This window comes from Poecilia reticulata, linkage group LG22 (assembly GCF_000633615.1).
Source record: "Poecilia reticulata strain Guanapo linkage group LG22, Guppy_female_1.0+MT, whole genome shotgun sequence".
Classification (NCBI taxonomy): domain Eukaryota; kingdom Metazoa; phylum Chordata; class Actinopteri; order Cyprinodontiformes; family Poeciliidae; genus Poecilia; species Poecilia reticulata.
In genome coordinates, this window is record NC_024352.1 from 18,739,112 (window position 1) to 18,762,151 (window position 23,040).

At 36.2% G+C, this 23,040-nt stretch overlaps 3 protein-coding genes across 7 annotated transcripts in view; 2 read left to right on the top strand and 1 right to left on the bottom strand.

The window, feature by feature from the left end:
• Positions 1 to 93: 93 nt before the first annotated feature.
• Positions 94 to 3,623, top strand: LOC103459071 (CD209 antigen-like). The gene is made up of 6 exons (XM_017302373.1): positions 94 to 549; positions 768 to 887; positions 1,971 to 2,219; positions 2,316 to 2,479; positions 3,061 to 3,197; positions 3,289 to 3,623. Exons 1-6 carry the CDS (start codon positions 447 to 449, stop codon positions 3,437 to 3,439), a joined length of 924 nt encoding a protein of 307 aa, XP_017157862.1. The 5' UTR covers positions 94 to 446; the 3' UTR covers positions 3,440 to 3,623.
• An 867-nt stretch (positions 3,624 to 4,490) lies between these two features.
• ttc8 (tetratricopeptide repeat domain 8) lies at positions 4,491 to 9,167 on the bottom strand. Of its 2 annotated transcripts, XM_008400242.2 has the most exons (15): positions 8,967 to 9,167; positions 8,666 to 8,689; positions 8,416 to 8,536; positions 8,239 to 8,302; positions 7,988 to 8,147; positions 6,888 to 6,977; positions 6,760 to 6,804; positions 6,584 to 6,669; positions 6,402 to 6,489; positions 6,198 to 6,308; positions 5,973 to 6,112; positions 5,691 to 5,865; positions 5,469 to 5,591; positions 4,934 to 5,017; positions 4,491 to 4,822 (listed from the first exon to the last, which is right to left on the bottom strand). In XM_008400242.2, exons 1-15 carry the CDS (start codon positions 9,078 to 9,080, stop codon positions 4,706 to 4,708), a joined length of 1,542 nt encoding a protein of 513 aa, XP_008398464.1. In that variant the 5' UTR covers positions 9,081 to 9,167; the 3' UTR covers positions 4,491 to 4,705. The 2 variants fall into 2 exon arrangements, with proteins under 2 accessions (XP_008398464.1, XP_008398465.1); XM_008400243.2 differs by lacking the exon at positions 8,666 to 8,689.
• A 1,420-nt stretch (positions 9,168 to 10,587) lies between these two features.
• Positions 10,588 to 23,040, top strand: part of eml5 (EMAP like 5) — a 44,402-nt gene continuing 31,949 nt past the window's right edge. For 3 of the 4 annotated variants that reach the window (XM_008400237.2, XM_017302549.1, XM_008400238.2), the window contains exons 1-3: positions 10,591 to 11,119; positions 18,932 to 19,091; positions 22,789 to 22,887. In XM_008400237.2, the coding sequence (XP_008398459.1) occupies positions 10,923 to 11,119; positions 18,932 to 19,091; positions 22,789 to 22,887 (456 nt within the window). In that variant the 5' untranslated portion in view covers positions 10,591 to 10,922. Of the gene's footprint in view, positions 11,120 to 18,931; positions 19,092 to 22,788; positions 22,888 to 23,040 lie in introns of all 4 variants that reach the window. The other variant, XM_008400241.2, reaches the window with a different exon arrangement.

The window sequence follows — 23,040 nt, forward strand, 5'->3', positions numbered from 1 at the left end:
TATATATGTATATATATATATATATATATATATATATATATACACACACACATACACACACACACACATAAAATGCCCTTTTTGGTTGAGGATTGTTTCAAATCTGCCTAAATCTGACCGTTATGCAAGTGTTTCAGCTCTACTTTAATGATAATGTGTTTTGTCCAGCAAATTAAAACACCTCACCTAATGTAGGGTTGCAAGTTTCTTTTATAAACTTATTTAATATGCTGCTTCCAAAACACCAATTTCCTAAAAACTAAATGATAACAGGGGATGGGGCTATTGCTAAAATCCGGCCCAGGGACTCGGTTGTCTGTCAATATTTAACAAATGAACTTTTTCTGTGTGTAATGTTGTACACACAAGAGCTCTGAGGGCAATGTCCTAACAAACAATCTCTGCTGGATTTTTTTCTGAGATCACTCTCAATTTAACATTCAAAAATGGAGGAAATGCAAAATTCAGGTCGTCCATATAACAAACTTATTAGTCAGGAGGAATTCACTGAAGATGAGCCTCATCTACCATCAAATCAGGAGAATCAAGGTATGTAAATCCAATGAGAGAGCATTGCAGACACACAAACATTATCGTTTCTTCTTTGCTGTAGAGAATAAGGACTTATTATTTATTCAAAATTTGCATTTAGTTTTTGTATTTGAAAATGGGTGATATATTGAATATATCCATCTAGTTTTTATATTTTATTCTTTGCATCATTTTCTTTAATATCCATCTGTTGATGTCTGATATTTTCTGTGTAGTGACTGTGTCGACAATGAGACCTGAATCTACCATCGTGAATCGTTACAAAGTGCTAACAGCGAGCCTAGCAGCGTTAGCGGTGATTCTGCTACTGGTTAATATTGGCTTGGGAGTGTACTGTAAGTTATTTTTACCCAAGTAACTTTAAACTAATACTATGCATAGGATTTGAAGAGTGTTCCAGTAAATCAAGGATGGAAAAGTAAGAGATTAATGATTTGTCAAACCCAAGTTTCTGTGGTCAGATTTTTATGTCACATTATCATCCAAAACCAGACAATTTATGGGAAGCAATAAACTAAACACACAAGTATTTGAAACAAGAATTGAAACGTTAAGTGAAAGTAATCAGAAAACAGAATTTGAACCAATAATTATCAGATGCAGTTCAGATTAAAGTGCTACATATTTAATTAAAGATTTTTAAAACAGATTTGAACTGTTCTTTTTCATAGTCAAATAATTATACAACAAACAACTTAAATTATATATTTTTAAAAAGTAGAAAAAAGCCTCACATTTATTCCTCAAAACATCATTCTTGTCATTGTGGCCAAACAGCTCAGTTTTTGTTTTGTATGACTATCCAAACCTCAATCCAGAAAAAAAGATTTAGACTGAATGTTCAGATTGGACTACGATCTTAAATGCACATTAAAATTGTGTTAAGCGCAGCCACAATCCCAAACCTACTGAAAATGCACAACCATGCTTCAAATCAGGATTCAAGCAAGTATTAATGTAATCAAAAGGAAATATTTCAATAACGTAAGGAATAGGTGGTAAATATCCAGTCAGAAATATCGCAGGTCCTTACCACAGAAGAAAAAGTTAGTGTTTTTCTCAGCATTAACTAAAGAACATGTAGCCAAATATGACCTAGGATTAGGGTTCTATGACCCTAATCCTAGGGTCATAGAACTAACCCTAGGATTAGGGTTAGTTCTATGAATTTGCTCGAACCAGAATGTATATTTTGAATTCTGTGTATTACAGAAAATGTGCAATAAATTAAGAGCTTTGCATCAATTTCTGTTCTTAAAAATAATTAAAAAATCATTCCCCACTAAAAAAATGGTTCATATATGGTTAATCTGACAAAAGCAATAACTACATGTAATAATAATTTGGTGTTTGTTTTAATTATCAGGTTAATTGTAAATGACTAAAATATGTGTATTTCCTTTATTTACTGGCTGCAGATAACAAACTAACTGAAAACAACATAGTGAGAGACATCAGCGGAGAGATAAGAAAACTTCAAGCTTCTTATGACGCTATAGTGCAAAGTAGGGATGAAGTCAAGAAACAGCTGGCCATGGAGATCACCGAGCAGCAAGTCATCAAGTGGGAGCTCCAACACCAGACCGTCAGAGTCAAAGACTACGAAAAGCAGGTGGAAAAGTTGCAGGTGGACATTGCATCATTGCAATCCCATTTACCGATGATAAGTGAGAGGCTTTTTAATCCCTATATGTACAAACGCGTATTATAATTGCAAACCAGCCAATAGAATATTATGCTTCCCTCTTTTTATTTAAAAACAGAGGAGGGCTGCAGACACTGTTTGCCTGGATGGACTTTCATGAGCTCAAGCTGCTATTACTTCCCGTTTTCGGACACTTTTTACCGCACGTCGTGGAACGAGGCCCGGCAGTCCTGCAGGAGGCAGGGAGGAGACTTGGCCATTGTGAACAACAGAGAAAAGCATGTAAGACATTCGGTCTAAGTTTTAATATTCTTAACATTTACATTTCATTTCAGAAAATATTTTGTGCTGTAAAAACGTATTTGCCATTTTAATTTGAATACAATAGTTGTGCTATTCTTGGCTGCAACAGCTGCCATCAACCGGCAATGAGTCTTTTACGTCACTTTGACCCGCTCTTCTTTGCAAAATTGCTTTAATTTGGTCACATTGTAGGGTCAAGCCACAGCATAACCCATCTGTTCTTGAATTTCTATCTATGTTGTGCTACTTTTTGAAATTTTTTAGTCTACTTTGTGCTGTCAAACAGGTTCTATTCAAGTCCTGTTTTTATGCAGTAATCAGGTTAGTGTGGTTAGTAATACTGATCTCAATAAATGCAGATGCGTAGGGCCAGATTGGTTTTGAAGGTAGTAATTTTTCCCTTAATAAAAAAAATAATCATTTGAAAACGTGGGTTACTTGGGTTATCTGCCTCCAATATATCAAAATGTGTTTAACAGAAGAAATCCGTAATGAGATAAATATTTTTCTACTACATTGCATATGTATCAGTGAACATCTGTTTATATTTTTTTTGTCAGCTTGGAATAACTAGGCTCATAACAATTAATCAAGAGCATTCGAGACCAATGGTGCAAAGTGGTTTCTGGATCGGACTGAGAGACGTGGAAGAGGAAGGGGTCTGGAAATGGGTGGATGGGACGAGACTGACTGACGGGTAAAAATTATACAGTTGATAAACCAGTTTGAAACAAACAGTGTCAGAGCATAATTTACCTCTCAACAAAGCTACCAATTATTTATTTCAGGTTCTGGAACGTCGGAGAGCCAAACAACTCAAACAATGAGGACTGTGCCGCAGTGTACCCCAAAAGCAACCCATTCATGTCTTGGAATGATGCACCGTGCAATTATAACCTGAAGTGGATTTGTGAAATGGCACCGAGGTCTTTTGGATAACAAAATTACTCTTTTTAAAGTCCTACTTCTTTTTGCGGAAGCAACAATTGAGCATCACTACAGAGAGTCTTTTGTGCTGTTTCTTTATTGTTTATCCTACATAACCTATAAATGGCAGGGAAGATCAAACTACAAAAATTTTGTCTGAAAATACATACATTGTTAGTTTTTTGTATAACAAATATTTGACGCTACTATATNCCAGCTTCGTCAGTGGCGCCTGACCAGGATCCAGTCGAGGCCCCCTGGTTGACCACAGTCCTGCGGCTGTCTGAGTCGGTGCCTCGTGTGGAACAACTTGCACTGTCGGTCCAGGTTCTAAATGAAGGGCTGCGGGACCCAAAATTGGGGGTCTCGCTTTCTCATATCCATCCATGGTGGGATGGCTGAAGTGCATTTAAATGAACCTGAGGTTTGTGGTGGCAGACAGTGAGCAGAATTTTCCCAGGGTCTCTGTACTCAGCTGTTCTTTGACTTATTTTGAAGTTTTCTTTCTTTTTTTTCTTTTTTTGCAAGGTTTCACAACATTTGCCCCAAATCTTAACAAATGTGGGGAAATGAAAAGCACATGGATATGAACAAGATTGATTCAGCCCTCCACTTTTGTTTTAATGCTTCGTTTTTCATTTCTTTTATCTGGGTTGATTTGGGAAGTGCAGACGGGGTGGGGGGGAGGGGGGTGGACAAGATCAGAAGAAGATGATTTACAAGTTTGGATCGCAGATGTCCAGGAAACCTGTGGATATTTAGACGTGCTGCGTTTCCTCCACAATGCCAACGCTGTTCAGTTTTGACTGTGGCGTAACGGTGAAAGGATCTGGATCATTCAGCTTACAGAAATAATATGGTAAAGTTCATGATCAAACCTTTAAGCGCCCTTAAATCTTCATACTTCTCCATATATATATATATATATATATATATCAAAATTTAGCAGTTAATCATTAAAAAATTCTCCAGAGTTTTACAAAGATTTGTGTGAAATAAAAAGAGAAGTGTCCTTCTGTGCATATCTACAATACAACAGAGTGGAACTTTATGCAAAACAACATTTGGATTCAACTGAGGCAATTTATTTATGGGAAACACCCAGTACATCTTTATCAAACTAGAGTAAATATGTCATCCCATGATTTATTCTGTAAATCTGGATTTTTAGTTACCCTTCTGTTATGAATAAACATAAATGACAACTAATGTTTTCCATCTGACTAACCTGCCCGTCTTTTACTACTTTCTCAACTTTTTGGTCGGATGTCTGATGGCTCACAGAACTGCAAAGTGCTGCCGAAGCTGCTTGAGGAGCTGCTGAGTGTCGATGTGCTCTGGAAAAGCGTCCTCAGACTTTTGAGCTGCAATGTAACTGCTCTGAAGGTCTCCAATCTGGACATAGACAAAAGACATCCATATTATATATGTATGTACATATGAAAGTGATTAATTACTTGATAGAAATTCACTGTTTAAACGCTATATTACACAGTAGAGCTTTACCTTTTCACACAGAATGGAGAGATTGAAGTTTGGCTCATACATGTGAGGGGCCAGCAACGCTGCTGTCTGCAGGAAGGCTTTCGACTGGATAAGAGATATTTTTATAAATACATCTTATCAGAATGCACTAAAAATTTACTCAAAATTCTGTGATGAAGAGAAGATAAAAGGTCCTTATTGTGACTCACAGAAAAAAAAAAAAATTGAAGTTGCGGTTTACGTTTACAAGTTTTCAGAATATGAACAGCTGGTGTAAAACAAGAACAGCTAATATAAAAAAAGAGACAAATTGAACAAAAACAAAAAACAGATTAATCAAATTTATTAAAAGGTTTATTTATTGGCTAATATGTAATAATATGGATCATTCTTCTTTAATAACAAAAATAATCCATATGTAGATATAAGAACACTTAAAAACAGTATAATTGGTAGCCATCTTTTGATATTACTACACATTTTACTGGTTTTGTTTTTTTTCTCTCAAAAGGCAAACACCTACATGAAATCTCAAAAAAGAAATCTCTATTCTCACCTGCTCAATATGACCTTTTCGCAGTTCCAGTACCGCCAGGTTGTTGTAGGCCTCAGCATGATCATTATTGAAAGCTAGGGTCAGTTTAAAACACTGATATGCCAGCGTCAAGTCCCCGATGCCCTTTAAACACACAATGTAATATTAACTTCTATGATTTTTATATCAATAAATGGCTCTTTTTGTGCAAGTAGTATTTTTTTCTATAGTTTGCTGACTCACCACAGCAACATGCCCAATATTGTACCAGACATCCGCCTGCTCTTCATCACTGGCCACCAGTGACAGAGCTCTCTCAAATGAGGACAGAGTCATGTCGTACTGTTGTGCATAGAAACAGCAGAGGCCCAGGTTGTTGTACAGCTGGCAGTTATATACTCCCATCTGGAGAAGCCGTCTAGGAAGACAACAAGCGTGCTCAATCAACCATAACTGTGCAAAAGGTTTACACTTTAAGTTTTGAAAATATGGTGCCAGCTTAACGGGAAGGTAAATTTGTCTGACCTGTAGAACCGCAGGGCGATCTCAGGCTGGTCGGTATAGAAGTGATTGCTGCCTATGCAGGCGATCGCCTCTACGTGTGTGTTATCCTGCTTCAAGACCTCTTTGTAGTACTCTGTGGCTGACGTAATGTTGTTCATCTCCTGGAAAGAAATCCCATTAGAAACAGAAAATATCTAATTTAAATCATGACAGGAGACTGAGAAGGCTTTATGTCGACATATATACCTCATGGATGCGGGCGATTCCCGTTAGAAGAGTGACCTCACCAGGGAAGTGGTCCAGGCCTTCCTTGAATAGGTTGAGGGCTGTTATTGGTTGATCCATACGCTGATAAACCTTGAAGAAATAAAACAACCATGATTTTGCATTTAATGATTTCTTAAACATGCTCAGAGTTACTAAGAACAGAAGTCATAGTTTAGTCACTACCTTTGTGAGGTAGAGATACGTATCTACCACATCCTGCTGGTTAAGAGCTGATCGAAACTGTTTCTCGGCTTCTCTGTATAAACCAAGTCTGAAAAGGTAAAACACAAAGTTAAACAGCACAGTTTCATAAGAAACACCAGTGTTACATCTGCACAGTTTTGATGGTTGTGAGACATTCTTACCTGTAGTAACATTTTCCTAGTTGAACCTTCCACCACCAATCTTTGAACTGTGCGTGCTCAGTAGCTTGAGCTGCTAAATCTAAAGCCTGTACAGAAAATTAAGCCACATATATTAGCAGCCAATGATCAGAGACTAAAAACTCAAGATATATTCCACACGGGAGAGGAACACTTACATTTTTAACATCATTTTCATGGTGAAAGATGTACTCAAATAAAGTCTGCAAAGACAAATTTGGATCACATTAAACGTGGAAAAAGAAAATATTGTACTAAATTGCTGGAAGGAATATTTTTGTCTTACCCTGGACAAACTTGGCTTTTGAGAATACTTGGACAGGTTTATTCTCGACAAATTTATAAAAGGTCCTTCTGGATTGGTTAGCATTGAAGCCTAGTGGAAAGCGGGATACAGTGTTAAACATCTGATGGAAATTAAATTCAGAAATAACCTGATTAATCTTTTGTGAGAGCCTTGTATGTACTGTGATGGTCATTTTTACTGGCAGACCTTTCAAAATGTATAGAAAGTCTTTAAATGAATCCATCGTTGAGTACAGTTGCATGTTCTGACACTTAAAATTATAAAATAAATTCTACCATAAATCAGAGTGTATTGATAATGAGAGAAGGAATTTCATAGCATAACTGATTTGATCATTGTTGTTAGTCCAAACAGTGTCTTTTAAATTAAATACAACCTACCATTCAATAAATAATAATACTCTTGAAAAGTTTATTTATTTCAGTGACTCCTTCCCTAAGTGAAACACATTTAGATTAATTAGACAAACACAAATGTTTTAACACCTCTATTTCTCTTAATCCTTATCATTTTTTGCTAGTAACCAATGAAAATACAATATTTAAGATTAGAATGCTCCATTAGATCAACAAAAATCAATTAAAGAACAGAAATGTGGGCTTAAAGAAAAAATTCATTTAATATCTGATTAAGGTTGTTATTTTCAAAAGGTACCTTTAATCTCACAAACAAGATTTGTCTGAACATATTCTCTAATTGAATATTAATGTATAGTTGAATTGAATTTATTTGATACATACAAGATTTCTTTTTAAATCAACAGCAGGATTGTAGTAATTCCTTTAAAAATAGATAGTTCCAAGTGGGATATTTTTCCCAGTGAATAAACAAAAAAAAAATTCTACATTTTATAATGTAAGACTATGCTGTACCAATAAAATATTTATTTATTTTAAGGCTTTTTAGACATCTTGACCAGGGGATTCAATACATATTATTTGACACTATATATATTGGTAACTAAAAGCTAATTTGTCAAATAATCTATATCTAGTTAATCTTAAAATAGTCCAATATCTTTTTTGGAGAAACCCTGCTGTTTCTTTGTGGATAGACTGTGTTTGCACATGAACACTCACAGTTCCCAAACGAATGAATCTACCAGAAGAACTAGTGACAGGACGCGCTGTGCTTGCAGTGCGTGGGGTTTTGATTGCCTGCTCCATCGTTCCTGGACGCCCTGACTGTGTGCTGGGTCTCACAAAGCCTGTGATAGGACGCCCTGATTGTGTCATAGGCCTAAAAATTTAAGACAACAGTTTCTTTTAAGATTATTGGTGATTTTTATTCTATTATAATATTATTCTATTATGATATAAAGGAATCATACCTGACTGCTGGAGTGGGACCACCACCCTGACTTGTTCCAGGGAGTCTCAGTGATGTTCCAGGTCCTAAAAGAGGGTTTTACCAATACAATTTCTCACTGAGAAAGTGTTACCAGAATTAAAACATTTTTTAAGGTTTTTACTTTACAATGGTGTGCTGACGAAGAGCTGAAACCTACGTGCAACTTGTGCGATAGAGCTCTCATCCAGCATCATCTCAGCAATTCCTTCCTGGTCAACATCAACTTCATCAATGTACACCATCTCTGTGAGGGCTCTGGTTTTTAAGCTCCATGCTGCCTGTGATACAGAAACATAGATAGCACTCAAATACAGCTAAAGGTGAATGTTAGGATCAAGCCCTTTGATGAATTATGGACATAAAACAAACAGACGAAAACACTGGAGCTGAAAGCAGTATTGTATTACCTCTGAGATAAGAAAAGATGAGTCCTTAATATGACATGCAGTGAAATACAGAGAGGAGTAAAACCAGGGTGTAAAGGATACACGGAGGAAAATACATAAAAAAACATGCAAAGGAAAGAAGAGAAGAAACATAAAGTCAAGCAGAAAATAGCAAAAAATGATTGTGGTGGCTTAAATAAATACAAATACAAGGAGTTTCACTGAGTTATGGTACACGCAGAATACTAATCTGGATTACTCCGTAGCAGCTTTACAAATGTGTTAGCGTACTAGCAGACTCTGCTAACTATAACGGTATTACCTGGTCGTAGGGACTGTCTTGCAATATTTTGCTACAAATATCTGAACATTGTTGAAACTTTCGCCTCCTGAAATAGCTCAATGCAAGAAACAAAGGGTCCATCGTAACCTCCATGGCTGTGTCAGACTGTAAACTCTGCTAGCGAGCTGCTAAACAGGAATAAAGCGATGGCGAATCTGAAGCTTCTTTGGTTACTTGGCAACAGACGGGAAGGCGGTTCCTCTCTACCGGTTGCACAAGACCGGAACTTCCGGCAAAGACATAAAATAAAACCTGTAGGTTATAGTAAAATCTTTAAACTTCTATAAATAAGTTGTAAAAGGCTATAGTACATGTCAATGTGATGTGAAAAACATGCTAACTACGTCTATTCCTTTAATATTTTGCCAACTGCTTCGTGAAAGATTTTGAAGTTCTTAAATTTTAACCAGTCAGTGGTTAAAACAAAATTAGAACTATCTTTTATTTTAATTTGCTTTATTTTTATTTGACCTAATGATGTTCTAAAAGCGATTACGTGTTTATCTTCAGCCAGGACATGCATTTAAAATAATGATAATAATGATAGCAGTAGCAGAACTAGTAGTAGTAATAAAAGCACATAATAACAATTCTTTAATATAATAAAGTTTTTATTGCATTTTGCTTCATTTTCTTATATATAGATTTTTTAATTTATTTATTTATTTTGCTTAATCTTTTTCAGCCGAGTTCTGCAAATCTTTTGGGCTTTTGAGAATACAGTTGAACCATTCTTGTTCCAAAATAATTATTCAATGTCTATGTACTACGATGTTCAGATTACTATTAATGTACTCAAACATACATAACTACACCCCCACTAGTAATTGTTTGAAAGTACCAAGTACATTTTCAAGCCAAGCCTGAATAATCCTGAAATTTTACCTTGACTGACATTGTCATTTAAATTGTTATTTAAATTATTTGATTTCTTCCATGCTCCAATATGCTTAAAAACCAAGTCTGTGCCAGGAAATTAAATTTAATTTTAATAAATTGTACCATTTCTGATAGGAAGAGTGGTCAAACACCCCATTAGAATAATGCCAAAGGTTTGTTGACGGTTACAAAAGTATTAGGTTTCTCTACATCCCAAGGGTCACTTAGTCATATTTTAGTGGGACTGTATGTAAAGCTTAACTTTTACTCTCCATGCACTGGAGAAAATCCACAATAAACTCATACTTATGCACCCACTTCAGGCTGTCAAATTTAATTGAAGTTGGTTGTTTTACAGTCATTCCACTCCAAAAGAAAAGAAAAAGAAAAAGAAACGAAATGTTCAGATGGACATTTGAACATGGCAAAAACTATTTACCAAAAAACTGTGGTGTGTAGGTGATATAAAGGTTGCATTTCTTAAGTTGCTTCAGGGCCAAACAAATTTGGAAATATGTTTAAAGTATAATAGAAAATTTGCTTTGAATGTTGTAATAATTTCCTGTATTTATTTTATTTTATCAAACAAAATAGATGAAAATCAGTTGTGTCGTGATGGGGAACGTCTCCACCTTCTTTCTGTCCTCGCAGATGAGTCAAAGGACGTGATTGGTTGATCGTCTGCTCCGTCAGTACTGTGGGCGGGGGTTGTTGGAATACAGTACAGCTCCATCTTTGGAGGATTTGACAGGAGCTTTGACCTGTGTCGAAGAGGAGCGAACGCCCGCGACGGAAGAAGTGCAAGAAGACTTTCACAATGAAAAGAGCGACGTAGAAAATTGTTTCTCAGAGATCTGTAGTCCGAGCAGCCAGCCAGACTTTTTTAAATTCTTACACAACCCTGAGAAAATGCCTCATTTCTGCTCCTTCTGGACTGGTTAGAATCCAACGGAACTAATGTAACAACGGAGGCTTAAAAATAAATCCTTTTTGGCGAATGACACTGTATCAGAAAGACTACGTGACAGCACCGGAGAGACACATATTGAGGGAGAGATGGCTGACAGGACTGCTCCCAACTGCCACCTGAGACTGGAGTGGGTGTACGGATACCGGGGACATCAGTGCCGCAACAACCTGTACTACACCGCCGCCAAGGAAATTGTCTATTTCGTCGCGGGTGTGGGAGTTGTGTACAACACCCGGGAGCACAAGCAGAAATTTTACTTGGGGCACAACGATGACATAATAAGGTAGAGTAAAATCAGACATGTTAATTTTTTTTGTTTGTTTTTGTCTTGTTTGTTTGGTTTTTTTTTTTTTTTTTTTGCTTCAGCACCACGGACAGCACCAGACTCCCGGTAGTCCGTGCACTGACAGTGTGCTGTTGACATTGTGGATGCAGGCGTCACCTTGTGCGGTGTAATATGATATGAAAGCAGCATATCCATAAATTGTATAGCGAGGTTGAGCTTTATGCTTAAGGTCAGATGATTTTAATCAGCCACTCTATATCACGCTGCTCCCACTCCATATGCCAAATGTTCTGGCCCCCTACTTATCCCATAATTACAATGCAAAACTCAAATATAAGCAACAATAAGCGAATTATTTACTGGAATATGAATAAGAGAAAATATTTATGATTTTTTTTTTCTTAATTTACCTTCAATTACAGATCAGCCTGTGAAATTACAAATCAGATTTCATGTAATTTTACACATTTAAAATTACACTTAATACCTAAAATTAATGTGTCATGATGCGTTCAGGCGTCATGACAAAAAAGGTTAAAAAATGACAGCATGTGTCCCTGTTTGACTTTACCCATTTACCAGTATAAATAAATAAATAAATAAATAAATAAATAAATAAATAAATAAATAAATAAATAAATAAATAAATGTTCTTGAATCAGGATAACTTTGATAAATAATGTAAAAATAATGTAAAAAACAAAATACATTCAACACAATGTGTCCAATAAATCACATTGTGTATGAATAAATTAATAAGAAAGCAAGGAAATAAATAATAATAATGTAAAAAGTCAATCAATCAATCACTCAAACAACAAAGAAACAGGAAATAAATAAGTAGATAAAAATGAGTGACTATCTCTCCAACTAAATGTTGATCGTCTCAATGGGACAATTACTGTTACAGTTTGCTATCGAATACATAACATGAGAAAAGGAACAAAATGAATAGGGCCTGAAAATGTACAAAATAATACATTCATTCATGACATGATCCATTTGCTTATATAAACAAACAATAAATCAAATAGATGAACTAAAAATATTCAAATAAACTTTGACTGTCTCCAAGGAGAAATTGGATTTCTAGCAAGTGAATATGTTTGTCAATACATTTTTCATTTGACATTTCAGTAAAGCAGCAGTTTGGTGTGAATATGTGTCATATTCATTCATTTACCGGGGTGACCTCTGCCCAACCAAAGGATTTGTTAATAAAAAAAGATTTGGGATAAAATGTACATTTTTAAACTAACATGCTTAATTTAAATTAAAATAATTTTGATGATGAATTCGATATTCAATATAATATTCACTGCAGCGGCGTAAATGCTTTTTTTTTCTCTCAGCATGCCCTTATACAACGAACTGTCTCCAGCACCTCAGAGATCATGTTGACATGTATGTGCAGGGGTTGGCCTGGAGATGACAAGCTTTATAAAATGTGCCGGTCGTCAGCTGGGCTTGTACTCCATTATTAATCGCACAATAAAGAGACAGTAACCGCCAGTTGCCCTGTGCCTGGTCAAGTTCTTCGGTTCAAACATGCCACAAAAAGGAGGCACTGCAAACCACACTGGGATGTTTCAACTCACTATTTGTGTTTCAAAGATTTAGACACTATGCTAAACATTTGTTCTTTTTTGAAAAATCTGCTAATACAAAGTAGAAGTGGAAGAAAGAGGACAGATACATAGCTTTCTCAGTTAGATAGTATTTTGAGTTTTTGGTAAGCTTAAGTGATGTGAAAAGTTTATATTTTGCTTCCAAGGAGCTAGTCGTTCATGCAACATATTAAAATGGTCTTGATCGGTTGTTTCTGAAAGTATTTTAAATTTTTTCTTTAGATTTTGTTCTTTTAATCGATTTCTGTCCAGATGTTGACAGCATGTTGTGAAGAGTGCTTTAAAAATGAGAAAATGCACAAAAAAATGTCAAAAAATGTAGAGTTTTTATAGTTTTTGATAGTTAGATGTGTAATGACAGAATGATAGCTTGCCGGTAACAAAATCCTTAAAGATATCTTATAAAATAGGTTATATAGCTAGATGTTCTTTGTGGACGCATCACTGGCTCATCCCTTGAGCTTAGTAGACAATTTATGCTTGAATGATGAAGATTTAAGTGCCTTAGCAAACAAACATCCTTCCTTTGAGCAAGTCAGAAGACAACCAAATCAAAAATAATGATAAAAAGATAATAGTAAAGGAATCGTCCATGTTAAAATGTAGCTATCAAATATTTTCACATTTAAACATGTTGTAATATTCAGATGTGGCTTTTTTCTTCACAAAAGAGTCTTTTCCTTGGATAAGGGATAATAATTTATAATGACTTGGAGATACTGAAATTATGCTAACAGAATTCCTTTCATAATATAATAGACATTGGATCCCCTCACAGCAGAGGTCAGGAGTTCAGGTTTTCTATTAATGTATCACCTGGTTGTAGTCGCATTAATATGTCTTAAGTAATCAGGTGAGATGTTAGAGGAGTGCACAACCTTTCGTGACACCACCAAGAGTAAAGAGCTGCAGATAAGTGCTCTCATGTTGCAGTAATTCATATGGAAAAGATGGCGTCCTGTCAGAGTGCAGCTATGATACACTCTGGTTGTCATATTATAATTTAGAGTGGCCTTTAATTTCAGGGTTTTATGTTTTCATAAGAAGTTCAGAATATTTCCCAGATTTGTTCCCTGTCCTATTGCCTATCCATCCGTCCATCCCTTGTTCATATTTTAAACTCACTTTTAGCATTGTGAAAATGTTTATAGACATGATTTTTGGTTTTATACTTCAACAACGGTCAATAGGAAATTTTGACATAGAGATGTACAGACCGCTTTAAAAAAGATTCTCACTTACTGCCTTGATAAGCTTTTATCCCACTCTAGTTTTAAAAGAAATGATGGAGGGACTTTTGTTGAGTTTATGGTTTTCATTTAGCTCTTTTCTCCGTGGCTCATTGATTCTTTGTCAGAAATATAACTCAACATATTGCCTGGTGACTGTGCAGAAGCTTCAGTTAAAATGAAATTCGCAATGAAACGGAAACAACCAAATCATCAACATGTTTTTATTGTCTTTGGAGTTTCAATACTGCATAGAACTGCTTGGGCTGCAATAAACCTTTAGTAAATATACGACCAAGTATGATGCATTTACATGCGTGTAATATATTTGGCCAGCCAGATATCCAAACCCAATTTATAAAACAGTGTTTGAGATGCTGAAGCATGTAGAGAGAGGACCAAAATAATCTGAGAAAAGAAAGAAAGAATGAATTCATTCACTTCTAGTCTTAGTCGTAGTTTTGTCTGGTATCAAACAACAGAAACATATAATTTATGTAAAGAGAAGCAAAAGCATAGAAGTCTTGGTGTCAAGTCAATTCAATCTTTTCTGTTTGATCAACAATTAATGGGTGCAGTTTTTGAAGATTTCAGTTTTAATTTGATCTCTTTTTTGAAGCTACTTACACTGTGCCTCAAAGTATTTGCAATAATAATAACAATAATAAAGATCAAAACAGCTTTATTAAAAGTTTTGTAATCATGTTTGATCAGACTGAGTTATCGGGTATTTTTTAAGTAGGCATATAAATAAATATACATTCTCAGCAAAGTTAGATATTGTTATTGATTGGGGAGTGCTAATATGGTTGCCTGGGTGACTTCAAAACCTTGAGTTGTTCTTTAATATCAGGTCAATACAAATTTTCGAAACAAGCAACAGTAGAAAGAGCAATTAGTCTGTAGATGAATGTTTAATGACTTTAGCACCACAATCTTTTCAGCTGTTTTAGAAATATTGACTGATTCATGTGAACGCTGTCAAGAAACTTCAATGATCACAGGAATTAAAGCCTGCCTCCTACTTTATGGTGGACCAAAAGCCAGAAATACTTTTTTGTTACTAAGAAAAAATGAGAGAAGCTGTCAATGCAGCTACAAAGATCGGGCAATTAGCATGTTAAGTTTGCAAAAAGTCTTAGTATAAAGTTTGTTCAAATGAAAGTTTCTTTTCATTATATTTTGCTGGGATGCAATGTGCTAGTTCAAGAAGGAGGTTTCTAAAAGACTGCTGGAGAGAAATTGCATTTTTATTCAGCCCTCTTTTACTCTGAGATCCACACCAGCCCTACTGTGAAACATAATACAGACAGAATCATGCTGTGGGGATGTTCTTCTCCAGCATGGTTGGGGAAATGGTCAAAGTTGATGAAAGGAAGCTAAATACATGATTATCCTTGTAGAAAACCTGTTAGAGGCGCCAAACGTTTTGATCTCCGGGTAGAAGTTCACCTTCCAGCACAACAACAGCTCTAAACATACAGCCAGAGCTACAACTGAATGGTTTATATTTCATGTTTTAGAATGATCCAACGAGCCGATCGAAATCCAACTGAAAATCTGTCACAACACTTGAAATCTTTACAAAAGTATGTTTGCAAATCCTCTCCATCCATTCTGACCAAGCTTCAGCTATTTTGCAAACAGGAATGGTCAAAAACATCAAACATGTAAAAGAAGAATATTCCTTTCACTTTCAACTATACACTTAGCAGCCTATGTTTGGTTGTGATGTGACAAAATGTAAAAAAGTACAATGGGTGTGAATAGTTTTGCAAGACACTGTGATTTTAATGCAAGGTTGTTAAAGAGAATGGTTATATCTTTACTGTACCTTGTTCTGTATTTCTATCCAGAGAAGTGTGGCAGCTGTTAGAATTAAGGGTCCACCTGCAGGACACCAGAGGCAGAAGACTGAAAAAAAAGCAATTTATAAAACCTAATGAAACCGAAGAGTTAAACACCAGAGCACTTTCTACAAAGAGAAAACAACCCAAAAATGAACATTATAGTAAAATGAACTCATAAATGCAGAGCAAGGAGGACAACAGGGGAATACATCTGTCAGAACATGGACAAACACAAGCGGTACACGTGGAAACAATGATGACAATCACAGGTGAAGGTAAAACAAAGCATAACTAATGAGAACAGAGTCTAAATATTTACATCAAAGGCACAATGAGGCCTTACGGTGTCTCAAATTTCTGAGAATATTATATTTTGATAGCTCTAATGCTAATTTTCTGATTGCGTATTCCTGTTTTTTTTTTTTTGTACAAAGATTAAGCGTGAGAAATGTTTTTTTTAATGTTACTAGACATACATGTCATTTTTGAGAATCTCACTCAACTGTGAAATGCACATCTATCATACTATGCTAAGCGGTCTGGCTTGTTTAATATTTTAAAAAATGACCAGCATGTTTATGCTCATGTAAATGCTTTGAGATGAGATAATGAATGGAAATCTGGTCCCTGAAGAGCATATCTGTCCTATCAAGTTAGGATCCTTTACAGTTTATGCACTTACTGTGGCACACGAGTCTTATTTACGCCTGCTCTTATGAAAATGGCTTAGTGCTGTGAACAAATGCTAAACTTCTGATTGTTTTGAGACACTTACGATTTGCTATAAAAATATCTAATTTAATATCATCCTTGACACAAATTGGGCAGAAATGGACACAACATAAACAACACTCTGACCATTTCCTTTCATCTGACGTAACAGTTTAGATCAAATTAGTGATGCTTGGTCACCATTTGAAGCAAAAAGATCTTAAACAGACTGTTTTTTTTATGGATTAAGGGAAACATTAAGGTTCTTGAATGGCCCCAACCTCAACCTGATTAGAAATTTAATGAAAAATATTGTGGATTATACCTGGAAGGCAGGTACAAGCCAAGAAACAACCCAGCTTATTTACAGTCTACCATTTCTGCAAGAAGATTGGTCAAATATCTTAACAGAAGCTTTTTGATAAAAACAAAAAGTGTGTACTTTCACTGCGACTTGCTGAGGCACATATATATTAGAAGTCTTATATGTAATAATTTGCAATAAAAGCAAACTTTTGTAATTATTAGAACCAAACGTGTTTTATTCTGTTTTCATTAATTAATTTCTAAAGCTAAAGTAATATTCACTGTTTTTTTTTTTTTTTGTTGATAATCAAATCAAGATGAAGTCAACTGGTATATTTCAAATTTGCTGTATGTAGAACAAAAACAAACATATTATGCAGCTAATTTTATCTTGACGTTTACTAAGCTGTTTTTAAATTTGGGTTTCAGAAACTAATTTGAAAGCAATTTTCGATATTGCAGGAGATGTCCCTACTATATTGTTAGTTTCTTTTTTAGTTATTCACGAAAATTGCGCCCTAAACATCATAATTTACTATAACCATAACCAGAAGTTGGTATCTTTGAAATCCAGAAACAGATAATCACTTTTATCTTAAAAGGACTGGCTTCAGCTGTCCTTCACTTCTTGTGCTGCATATTTGTTTTCACCTTGAGAAATCGCCTCCCGAGGCTCGTTATTGGCCTTGAATTTACATGAAAACATTCAGTTTAATTGCTGCAGCAGCTATTGCTGTAGCTACTTCCATGCTACAGCATTTGGCAGATGGAAGGCAGCCAAGCAGCCGTTGCTTATATCAAACAGAAGAGCCGTGGCAACACGCTGCAGGCTAAGTCATTAGTGATGGCATTTAGCAAGCTCTTCAGATGGAGAAATGTAAGCGAAACAGTGATCTTGTAGCCGTCACTAAGGCTTCTTGTTTTACATGTGGCAACATTGTCATTCTGTGCATATTTAAACACAGTGGGATACACAAATTAAGGGACATTTTAAATTAAAATCAGAGTTACCAGTGGATATCGTTAAGTTTTTTCAGTTTGGAAAAAACATTTCCAGTGCAGCACCTGCTTGCATCAAGCGTTTTTCTCTTCTGTCTATCTGCATCTCAAAATACTTCAATGATTTTTTTTTCTTTTCCTCTGACAGCTATTTTTAGCTTCTTTTTCACTCTGATTATATAAGGCATAAAAAGTAAAATGAGGAATGTGCCAGGTTGGACGGAGGTTCAAAGCAAGTGGAGAAATCAAAGGGGAGGAGAGGGAACAAAATTCAGCCCAGCCCCGTTTAGACCACCTCAGCTTTGTCACGACAGTACTTACATCCCTTTCTGTCTGCAAATGGAGTGCCACCTGTCAGAAAAAGAGAGATTCACACTGAAAATGTGAAGAAGAAGTGGTCAAAAGAGGCGTATGCATTTGCTCAGGCAAAGTCTACATTTTTTAGAAGGTCCAACTTGGATCAGTTTGAGGAGAACAGCTGGTTAAACTGATTTTAATAGGCTCTTTGGTACCATGAGTCCAGGCGAGGTGAACATGATGGGGATCTGCTGACAGTATGGGTGGAGTGGAAAGAGGGACAGTTGAAGTGACAGTTTAATGCAGCCGGCTGTTTCCCAGCAGCGGAGTGGGAACGCATGTAGGAGGGGAGAAGTTTGAGTGTATGGAAGGGAAGGATTATGTAACAGAGTTACAAACATATGCCTGGTGATGCAAGGAAACCCCAGATGGGGGAAAGAAGGAGAAATAAATAAATGATACGTCAATAAATTGATCAAACAAACCCCATAAAAAGAATGAATCTCGCAGGTTCACCAGTGCTGCTTTCTGAACTCCGTGAAAACTCTGTTGACTTGAATGAAGCCTGGCTGTGAGTGCATTTGAGCATGACCGGGTTAATTGAACCATGTCACCTCATCAAGCTGCCCCTGTGATTCCATGTTCAGACCCAGTGCAGACCTAATGTGCTCATCTCAAATCAGCGGTTTGTGCTGGCAGGGTGACTCCCTCGTACGCCCCCGGCACACGCATGCAAGCACGCAAATGGGAGCAGCTAACCCTCTCTCCCCTCTTTGTGCTTCTTTACAGTTTAGCTCTGCATCCGGAGCGCGTGCTGGTCGCCACGGGACAAGTTGGCAAGGAGCCTTACATCTGTGTGTGGGACTCTTACACTGTGCAGACCGTGTCCATCCTGAAGGACGTGCATACACACGGCATCGCCTGCCTGGCCTTCGACCTCGAGGGACAGGTACAGTGTAGAAGCTTTTACTACAAATTTGAATCACTGGGACAACATTTCCTGAAGTACTGGGTGGTGGAGTTTTCTCTTCACTTCCCCCCAAATAATTCAGTTTCTTGCATTTTGTAAAAGTGCAGTTCTTCAGGTTAGACAAAAGCAAAGCTTTTCAAGATTTCTATTTTTAATAAACGTGCAAAACACTCAAAAACTTATTTCCACTTTGTCATAGTGGGGCACTTGTGTGTAGATTTTTGAGCTAAGATGTAATTAATTAATTTAATACAATTTAGAATAAAACTTTAACATAAAATGTGGGGAAAGGGAAGTGCTGTGAATACTTGTCTACTTTTGCTTGCTTTCTATACTGATCTGATCATTGTCAGGGCTTTTTTGTTTGTTTGTTTTCTAAAGCTACTTACAGAGCCTTGCAAAGGAACTGATGCACCACTGCAATGCATTTTATCTGACTGTAATTTAATAGAGCAGCACAGAGCAGTACACAATTGTGAAGTGGAAGGGAAATAATGTATTGTCAAAACTTTTTACTGATAAAAATGAGCAATTAGAACATCCTTTTTTTTTTTAAAAGTCAGTTAGATTTAGATCTGGACTTTGACTGGTCCATTCTGACACATGAATGCACTTTGATCTAAACTATCTCTGGGTGTATGTTTAGGTTATTTGTTCCAGTGGATAGAGAGTAACCACCTCAGTCTCAAGTCTTTTGCAGCCTCTAACTGGTTTCCTTTCAGGATTGCCTCATTATTTACCTCTACCTGCTTCCTTGTCCCTGCTGAAAGAAATCATTCCCACATAATGATGCTGCCACCGTACTTTGGTCTGTTCTGGATGATGTGTAGTGTTAGATTTTTGTATTTATGCTAAAAATTCAATTCAGGTTTGAACTAATTAAACAGCATTTGTTTATTTATTTAGGGGTATCAAAATAAAAGTGATTGACTAAAAATATGCAGCATACCTTTCAGATATTTTTTGTAAAAAGATATCCTTCTTCTATTAACCCACTTTTTGGTTGAAAGATAAAATACATTGTTTTTCATATCTCAACTCCGAAATATGACTCATAAAAAGCTCTTATGCTCAAAGTGTGACCCAGTGTTGTTTTGAAACATAACTCTTTGAACTTCTTTTTACAATCTTTTCAAAGAGGCAATTTGTTACCATTTTTTGGTTTCAATCTCTAAAGATAAAGACTGCCAGATGTTAGAAAAGATTTTGTAATAAGTACCTAATCCTCCAAAACAGAATTAGGCACTAATTCTTCTTAGTACATTAAAAGAATTAGGTACTAAAACTGAGTTGTAGAAAAAACTATAAGTTAAGTAATATTTTAAGTTCCCACTGCAAAAACTATGTTCATGTTTGTTGTAAGGACTGGATTGAAAATGAGTCATAAAAGCAACCATAAACCAAAGAAAGGACCTTCAGAAAAGCTAAACCATTTTGAAAAAACACTTTAAATGATTACAAAAAGTTTTCCATCAGTTAATATTCATTCATTGCCTCATCCTACCAGGCTGAAAAAGTCAATAATAAGAACCTGCAGTAGATTTTTATAAATGGCAAAGACCCTTTGTTATTTTCCTGCTCGGGCTCAGAGTTGGGGATTTAGATGGAAAACGACAGCGTTTAGCACCTCTGTTTACTCTATATTTATTTCCTTTCTGGACAAAACCTTGGAATCACGGTGCTATTATCCTGTCCATCCACTAAGGCAAAATCAGAATAGATACACTAATGTTTGAGACATCCCTTGTTTATATTAGATTTCAGTGTATTCGATACAGTTTTATTGTCTGTTATGGAATGTGGAGAAAAGGTAGAGCACTCCATGTCATTTTATTCTTGTTTTCAGTATCTTAGAGATTTTTCTGCATTATATGAGGGTACATTAGATGCAGTTTTTTATGTCTGCTTAATTCTTCATGCGTATCTGAGCTAACATTGAGGCTAAGATGATGCTTATTAAGGCTGACAATAAAGCTGAACATTTCTATTGCCTATTTTTTTGTAGATATTCCACATTGACTCTAACATTTCTTCTTAGTGGGTAGCTGGAAATCAGTTTGACCAGCATGATTATCGTTTTGATTTTGGCAGCTGAAATTTGTCACCAGTTTAAAATCTTAACTTTCTCAAACGTTTCAAACAAAAATGAGGATCACCCAATCCAAAAAAAACAATATGTACAAAAACATTTACTTCATTGCTTTCTTCTTACATAAGGGCTAGCAATTATATAGAATTAGATTTACTTGTGTGTGTAAATTTGTAGCTGATAGGTTTGGGGTTTTGTCTTGAAAATCTCCATCTACACAGTTAAATAGGGGATGCAAAATCAAAAACACCAACTGTGACTGAAAAAATGCTCAGATCTGTTCTGAATTCATCGCTGTCCAGATGAAAGAAAATCAAAAGTTGTAGTTTGCTACAAGACATGTAACAGGCACCTTCCTCCATACTGTATGGAGGAAGGTGCAAATTTGGTTATATGAATAGTAGAATACTTTGTGTTAATACTTTTCATTGTAAAAAATTATGTCTGTAAAAATTTTACAGTCATTAAAAGAAAAAAATAAATCTCCATATACATCAGCCACCTGCTGGACAGGACAAGTTTATATCAGTGTTGAACTGCAGTTGGGGACCTCACAAAATCAATCCAAGGGACACAAACGGCCCCCGGGCCACACTGTCCTTTTGCTAGAAGCTTCAAAGCAGACTGAGGAAGAGGTTCAGCTTTAAATGTGTTTGTAAAAGAACTCTTTCTCTTTTCAACTCACTTCACACACTACAATATCCCTGAAAAGGAGTGACAATCATTCACTGCATACACATTTTATACAGTGGATGATGTGAAACAAAATTACAGTGATTGGTCATGAAATAAGGTGGAAAGAATTGGTGGCTTAGACCGAGACCCCCTTCGGTGGTGACTAAACCTCTCTTTGTCTCTGCCTCATGCTAACCTTGATCCCCTTAGCTGCTGTGTGTTAGCAGATAGGCTGTGAGAGATCAACAGCCTGTCTGATAACAAGCTGCCAATCAGTCTGTGCTGTCTGGCTGCTGTTTTGGCTTCTAAAAAGTATTCATCCCTTTTATGATTGCTTGAATTTAATAATTTTGATGAAACCGTGCAGATGCAAGGGAAATGTGAATCACAATTTTTTTGTGTCATCAGAATCTATCATTTGGAAACCATGAACCACTGAAATTATCTATCAGATCATTAGAATAGCTGTTGGGATAAATTAATTGGCAGAAGAGTCATAAGCAACCCACCATTCAATTGGTTTCATTGCATATAATCTCTGCTCCTCATGAGCACAAACCGCTAAAATACAAGTCGAGACCCTTCGAATGCCTTGCCAGAGACTTCTGTACATAGCCGAACATTGATTCTGCAGAGGATTAAAGAGGACATTCCTTAACATGTGAAGTAAGCTGCAGGGCAGAGAAGGATTTCCATGAGAAGCCACTCTCACCTCTTCTGCTCCACTGATGCTGCCTACTCAATCAGCTGTAGGTGTCTCCTCTGGCAAAAGTGCTCAAATGTTTCTCCATGGAAGTGCCAGAGGCTGGACAACTGTTCTTCAGCCATTATTAGCTCCTTGATTGTGGTTCACACTGAATGTTTGCAGTAAGGCAGCAGATAGTCTGTGATTTCTCTGTGTTCTCTTTGCAGTGCCTGGTGTCTGTGGGCTTGGACTCAAAAAACACAATCTGTGTGTGGGATTGGAGGAGAGGGAAGGTTCTGGCAGCTGCTCCTGGTCACACGGACAGGGTAAATACTTTCTTCCCATTTGGTCTACATCACATTGAAATATTGAAATAAGATTAAGTTCAGCTCTTGGATTTTAATTTTTGACAAAATACAGCACATATATACTTTTCTGTAGTTAAAACAATAAGAAAATTTTAACAAGAAACAACTCAG